At 45.6% G+C, this 7,037-nt stretch overlaps 1 protein-coding gene across 2 annotated transcripts in view; it reads left to right on the top strand.

Annotated features, from left to right (window-relative positions):
* The first annotated feature begins 455 nt into the window (after positions 1–455).
* Positions 456–7,037, top strand: part of Uggt1 (UDP-glucose glycoprotein glucosyltransferase 1) — a 106,929-nt gene continuing 100,347 nt past the window's right edge. The window contains exon 1 of one of the 2 annotated variants that reach the window (XM_021176550.1): positions 456–688. In XM_021176550.1, the coding sequence (XP_021032209.1) occupies positions 631–688 (58 nt within the window). In that variant the 5' untranslated portion in view covers positions 456–630. The remainder of the gene's footprint in view (positions 689–7,037) is intronic. The other variant, XM_021176559.1, reaches the window with a different exon arrangement.

The raw sequence follows: 7,037 nt of genomic DNA, 5'->3' as shown, positions 1-7,037 counted from the left end.
TTTTTTTCCGAGACAGGGTTTCTCTGTATAGCCCTGGCTGCCCTGGAACTCACTTTGTAGACCACACTGGCCTCGAACTTGGAAATCTGCCTGCCTCTGCCTCCCGAGTGCTGGGATTAAAGGTGTGTGACACCACGCCCAGCATGAGCTCCTTCTGCTTTTTGTGTATTGAGTTTGTGTACGTTTATTTAACTTGAGAGGAATAAATAATAAAAAGGGAGAAAAAGGTTGAAATAACTATCTGCCGGGCGGTTGGACTGCGCCTTGAAGCTCACCTGCTTGAACTGGGTCTTCTAGGATCTTAAATTCAGGAGGCGGGCTGGCTCGACCAGGAAAGGGGAGGAGCCGAGAGAGGGGCGGGGCTTATGCCGGTTTCAAGGCCGCTGCGGGACTCTCTGGCAAACCCCCGCCGCACTCGATAGCCGGAAGTCATCCTGCCTTCGCCTCTAGGAAGCGGAAGTGCAGGGGCAGCTGGCAACTGGGTTATTGCTTTGAGAAACCGGCTTGTGAGGAGCGGCGGGAAAGGCGCGTGTCGGCTTCTCACTGGCGCAGCCTCTCCGGCGATCGCCGGTGCCCCGCCCTGCCCAGGCGTCATTGCAGACACCGGAGTGGACGAAGTGCGGCCCGGGCATGTGCAGCCGGGGGGATGCGAACACTGCGGATGCCGCGGCTGCGCGGCGGGTGACAGGTACCTCGGGTGGCGTGGGGAGGCCTCGGGAACAGGAGAGGGGCCAGGGCGGGAGGCGACCGTGAGTCCGAGTCACCTTGGGCTTCCTCTTGTACTCTGACTCGGTTTTCCCTCCAGTGTTCTCTCCGCGAGCACCTCAAGATGTCCCCAGCGGTCTTCTGGGGACAGAGTGGCAGCGGGCTCACTCCAGCAGTCCTGACTCTGTTTGAAGTGTAGGAGGAGGAAGCGCCCCCAGGACTTTAGACCAAGTCTGACCCTAAGTAGGTTGAGAATCAGCATTTTGCATGACTCTGGAGAAACGAGTTGGCGTTTTTTATAGGTTTCTGACTTCAGGTGATACATCTGTGGGTGATAAGATCTCTTGGCGTGAAATTGGACGGTTCACTTCACTTTTAGCTTGTGATCTGCGTGCATCTCCAAAACATTGTGGTCGTGAGCTCTTCTTGCTGCTAGGCTGAAAGCTCTCTTGTTCTGCATTTGTTGCCAGGTTTGAGATGGAGAGTGTTTTGTTTGTTCTGAGACCTGTGATCTTGCCCTTGCAGTGCCTTGGAAACATCTGTGCCCGTGCAAGCTTATTGTATAAAGTTATTTATTTCCTAGTAATACCTTGTACACTGCCAAACGCATGAAGACATATTCATGCCTGTTTGTTTCCCCTACCCCTTTGGAGGTAGGGTCTCAGGATCATAGGCTACCCTTGGAATCCCGGCCACCACCAGATCTGCTTGGAGACATTTTAAAAAGCTAGTTAACACTACAAAACTGGAGCAGATTGTAGCCTTTCCACTTGACTTGCTTTTGGTAAACTTAGCTGAAACTTTTCTTTCTTAAATAAAAAATTTTATTTTGTTTACTTAGATTTTGTTGTGTATATACAGGACAACTTAGTGGAGTTAGCTTTCTCCATCCACCTCTGTGTGGCTTTTCAGGGCTCAATCTCAGGTCACCAGGCTTTCATGGCAAGAGCCTTTACCCACAGAGCCATCTTGCTAAAACTTTCTTTTTTGCTTTCTTGAGGGAGGAGGAGAAAGGGAGAGAGGATCTAGATATAAAGACACAAACTAAATGTCTGTCTGTCTTTCTGATTGTTTGTCTATCTATATCAAGAGGTGGGAGAGAGAATTTGAATTTGTCATGTAGAGACCAGAAGACAACTTTAAAGGATGGTTCTCTCCTTCCACCATGGGGGTCTGGGGATTGAATTCAAGTTTTCAGGCTTTGTAGCTATTGCCTTTATCCATTGAGCCATCTCCCCGGACCCAAAATTTTCTTAAAAGAGGTAAACAATACATTGTATAGTAGCACGGTATCTTAGTGTGCATTTAACTATTGGGGAATAGATGGAGCTAAGGAGAAACCTTAGTTAGAACGTCTCTGGTGGGAGCCAATCCTTTGCAGTCATATGAATAGTAACTTGTTGGAGTGGAAATCAAATGTATGTTTCACAGAGAAGAGCTATTAGGGATGAATGTATCAAGTTTAGCTAATTTCTTCTCACTTGGATTGGGTGTTTCCTGTTATTTTTCTTTGCTATACACCACACACACACACACACACACACACACACACACACACACATACACACATGTTGAAACTCAGTCTGGTAGATTTTATAGTTGCAGATTTGTTTTGTCTTTTTTTATTTTTTGCCTTTTTTCTTTTTAAGAGTTCTTTAACTTTTCTTTAAAAATAACAAGGCAGCTGGGTCTGTGGTGGTGCCTCCTGTAGCCCCAGCACTTGGGAGGGAGGTAGAGGCAGTAGGATTTGGAGTTCAAGGTTGTCCCGTGCTACATAACAAGGTGGCAGCATAGGTCATGACAAGAACCCGTTTTGAAAGAGAAAGGAGGAGTTTGGTGGTAACTTAAGAATCAGGGAGCCTGCTCTGCTTTCCGGAAAGTGAAAGCGTTTGTTGCACACACCTGTCATTTCGGTTTTAATATTTTATTGTGGATCAGCCAACGGGCCTTAGTTTAAATGCTCTAGGGGCTCATGGTTGGTTGCTCGTAGACTCGGGCCTAGAACTTGTTAGAATGCCCGCTGGTTGTCCGCCATGCTGGCCAGCATTGCCCTTTCAGTTGCTGTCAACTCAGAACATTTATCTTTATAAGCAGCACAAAAGGCCCACTCGAGTCAGAGTGCTAGTGGAGCTTATATAATGAAAGAGAGCATTCTCAAACAGCGCTCTCTGCTTCAGAGAGGGCCTTCCCTGGTTCTCTGGATAGGTCACTTAGGAGGTGGAGTGTGGGGTCTGATTTGAAAAGCTGCTCTTTACTGCATAGCTTTCATCTTGTTCCCATCTGCAGTGGTGCTGACATAGCATACTTTCTCTGTAAAATATTGCAAGGTGGGGCAGGAGACATGGTGCAGCTGTTGAGAGCGTGTACTGTTCTTGCAGGGAACTGATTTCTGTCCTCTGCACCCACAACAGATAGTTTACAGCTCCCGGAACTCTAACTCCAGGAGATCCAATGCTCTCGGCCTGTTTGGGTACCTGTACATACGTGGTGTATATAAATTCACTCAGCTTCACATACAGACATATTAGTAGTACTAATAAATAAATCTTTAAAATATTGCAAGAGTACCTCTTGGTATGTAGCTTCTCCCTTATATCCTTCTTACAGTATTAATCTTGTGTGTGAGTGTGTGCTTTTCCTTGTGTGTTCGGGAGGTGCATTCCTGGGTGTGTGAAGGCCTGAGGTCATTGTTGACAGTCCTCCTCATGGGCCTGGAGAGATGGCTCAGTGGTTAAGAGCACTGGCTGCTCTTCCATCCTTGATTCCCAGCATCCACAAGTCAGCTCACAACTGTCCATAACTTCAGTTTTGGGGGGACCTGACACCCTATTCTGGCCTCCACAGATTCAGATACAAATGGGGCACACATACCTACAGACAAGTAAAACAACAAAACACATAAGAAAAAACAAATCTTTAAAATAAAAATATTATTAGAAATCTATCTACCTACCTATTAAAAGAGTCTTCCTTACTCTCTACTTTATTTAATTACTTTTAAAGCGATGTTTTTGAGATAGGGTCTCACCATGTGTCCTTGGCTGGCCTTGGAACGCACCATGTAGTCCAGGTTATCTTTTTTTTTTTTTTAAAGATTTATTTATTATTATATGTAGTACACTGTAGCTGTCTTCAGACACCCCAGAAGAGGGAGTCAGATCTCGTTATGGATGGTTATGAGCCACCATGTGGTTGCTGGGATTTGAACTCCGGACCTTTGGAAGAGCAGTCGGGTGCTCTTACCCACTGAGCCATCTCTCCAGCCCCAGGTTATCTTTGAACTCATAGAGATCTTAGTGTACAACAAGAATGTTGTCAAGGGGATTTTCAGATTCATTTTCTGACATTAAGTGACCAAGTCTGGAGGAAAGTCACAGTAACCACTTTATTCCTTTGGGATGGGAGAGGCCCTAAGACTGAGGTCTGTTTGGTTACTGCTGGCTTAGGTATTTACAGGTCCCCTGGGTCCTCTTCTTTCTCTTATTGGTTCTCTTAAGATACCTGCCCCAATGCCTTCCAGCTGTTTCCCCCTGAAATGTCTTCCAGAAACCAGAAGCCACCATGCCAGTGGCTTCCCTCTGTTTCTTGCCCTGCCCATCTGTATACTGTCACACCCTTTGAGTGCTGCTGTGCACTAGCCCTGAGGTCCTGGTCTTTGTAAATCATAGTGAATCTTGGCCCACACTCCTTCTCTGTTGTCTTCTTAATCCCTTCATGAATGAGCCAGTGTCTATTCCATTGTTAGTGCCTCCTGTGTTCATCCTAGGCACGAAGCCCACAGCAGGCACAACTCCCTGCGCTTGAGGAGGTCATGCTTAGCTTCAGAAATCAGCCTAAGTGTGAACCTGTCAGGGGGGTTGGGTGGATTGCCCTGTGCCGGTTTTAGTGCCTGTTCCCTTCAGATTGACACAGTTCCTTCCAAGATATGCCCATAAAAAACCAAACCAAACCAAACAAAACCAAAAACTTCTTCTTGGGGGGAGGGGTTTGATTCAGGGACTCTCTACCATAGCCCTAGCTGTTCAGGAAGTCACTTTATAGAGCAGGCTGGCTTCTGACTCAGATCTACCTGTCTCTGCTGCCCTAGTGCTAGGACCAAGGGCATCCACCACACCTGACTCAGAAAAACCTGAACCTGCCTTTGTTCTTGAGAGAATGTAGTTTGCTCAGTTTGAGTCTGCAGAGAAAGCACCATCTCTTCCCCTAAAACGGATAGGAAATGGATAGCATGACACTGTAGACTATGAACACTGAGACATAGCGGTGTGCCCTTAAAATCAAATCCCAGGAAGCACCCCAGCTCCAAGCAGCCTGTGTTCCTGAGTAAGACTTAAAAAGCATACAAACCAGGGCCGGGCGTGGTGGCGCACACCTTTAATCCCAGCACTTGGGAGGCAGGGGCAGGTGGATTTCTGAGGTCAAGGCCAGCCTGGTCTACAAAGTGAGTTCCAGGACAGCCAGAGCTATACAGAGAAACCCTGTCTTGAAAAACCAAAAAAAAAAAAAAAAAAGCATACAAACCTACTAATGGAACAAAGCAAGGCTCTGATCTCTGCCACTTAGTTCCCGAATCTTGAAGGTGAACTGCTCTGGACTTCCCTCGTCTTATTTCTCAAATGGGGATGGTGGTGTTTCCTTTGTAAGGCGCATCTGTGGGCTGACTACTGATGTGCCAAGTACCACGCTGTGTAACAAGCAGACACAGCTGCTCCCGTCCAAAGTTTTGACCCTTTGGTCATTGTGTAGAGAGAGGGACCAGGTAACAGGGTGCATGCGTGTGAGACGCTTGGACTTTTATACCCACGTCATAGCTCCTACCTGTGCCTGCACCGAGTCCTTCCTCACCCCAAAGCTTAGCCTTCCTTGTTCTCTGTCTACTGTTACACTATACCCACACGTGCATTTGTTGACAGATATACTCTAGTTTTTTGTCTAGGCTTTGCATATTAGAAAGACCATGCAGGTTGGTTTTTTTTTGTTTGTTTGTTTCTGTCTGATTGTGTGATCTTAGTTAATATTATACATCTAAGTCCACCTATTTTCCTGAAAATTGATTGTTTTTCTTTAGAGCTGAATAGTATTCGTGTATGTGTGTAAAATTTTCCTTTTCTGTGTATTGATGGACGACGAGGCCAATTCTAATACTTTGCTGTATGAACACTGCAGTAGTAATCATGGAGGCACATGCATTTCTATGCCAGGGTGTGGGGGTTTGTGGATATCTACCTAGGAGAGAGGTAGCTAGGCCATAGAGTGGCTCTGCTTTGAATTTATTGGGAGATCTCCCATGTCATCTCCACAATGGCTGTATTACAAAGGCTGTATTACTTTGTGTCCTCACCAACAGGGACTAAGAATTCCTCTCTCTGCACATCTCTGCAGCATTGGTTGTCAGTTTGGCTGCTGACAGTCATCCTGACTGGGGTGCGGTGTTACCTTAAAGGAGTTTTAATTTGCCTGATGGGCAGTAATATTGAAAGACTTACTGGCCATTTGTGTTTCTTCTTTTGAAGCCTATTCGTTTTATTGGCCCCTTTGTTGGTTGTCAGTTTTATGTCCTTGCTACTGAATTTCTGCAGTTCTTTCTGAATTCTAGATATTCTTCCCCTGCCTGCAGCATAGCTGAGACCATCTCCCATTCTGTGAGCTGGTTGCTCTGTTGATTGTTTCTGTTGCTGTACAGAAAGTCTTTGGTTTTGTCTCGTCCAATACTTGGGGTTAGTTTCTGTGCTACTGGTATTCCTTTAAAAAAGCTCTTGCCTATCAGTATCAAACAGTATCCTCTGTTTTCTTACAGGAGTTCCAGGCTTTATTTATTTATTTAAATTGTTTTTAAAAATTAATTAATTAATTAATTTTACATTTTTATTTATTAGTGTGCACCAGAAGTGGGCATCTGATCCCATCACAGATAGCTGTGAGCCACCACATAGTTGCTGGGAATTGAACTCAGGACCTCTGGAAGAACATCCAGTGCTCTCACCAGCTTACTTAGCCATCTTTCCAGCCCTGAAGTTTCAGGTTTTAAATTAAGGTCCTTAACGCATGTTGAATGGTTTTTGTACAAGATGAAAGGTAATCTGATGTCATCTTCTGCAGGTAGAAACTCAGCATTCCAGCGCTGTTCACTGAGTTCTTTTTCTCAGTATATGTCTTTGGCTCTTTGTAACTTTGTCATTTTGTGTCAGGGCCTCTGTTCTACTGATCTGCCTGTCTGTCCGTGTGGCAGGACCAGCCTCTCTTTTTTTTTTTTTTTTTTTTTTTTTTTGGTTTTTCGAGACAGGGTTTCTCTGTGTAGCCTTGGCTGTCCTGGAACTCACTTTGTAGACCAG

Source organism: Mus caroli, chromosome 1, assembly GCF_900094665.2.
Source record: "Mus caroli chromosome 1, CAROLI_EIJ_v1.1, whole genome shotgun sequence".
NCBI lineage: Eukaryota > Metazoa > Chordata > Mammalia > Rodentia > Muridae > Mus > Mus caroli.
The sequence above is the reverse complement of the archived record's forward strand: the minus strand, read 5'-3'. Positions and strand labels throughout refer to the sequence as shown.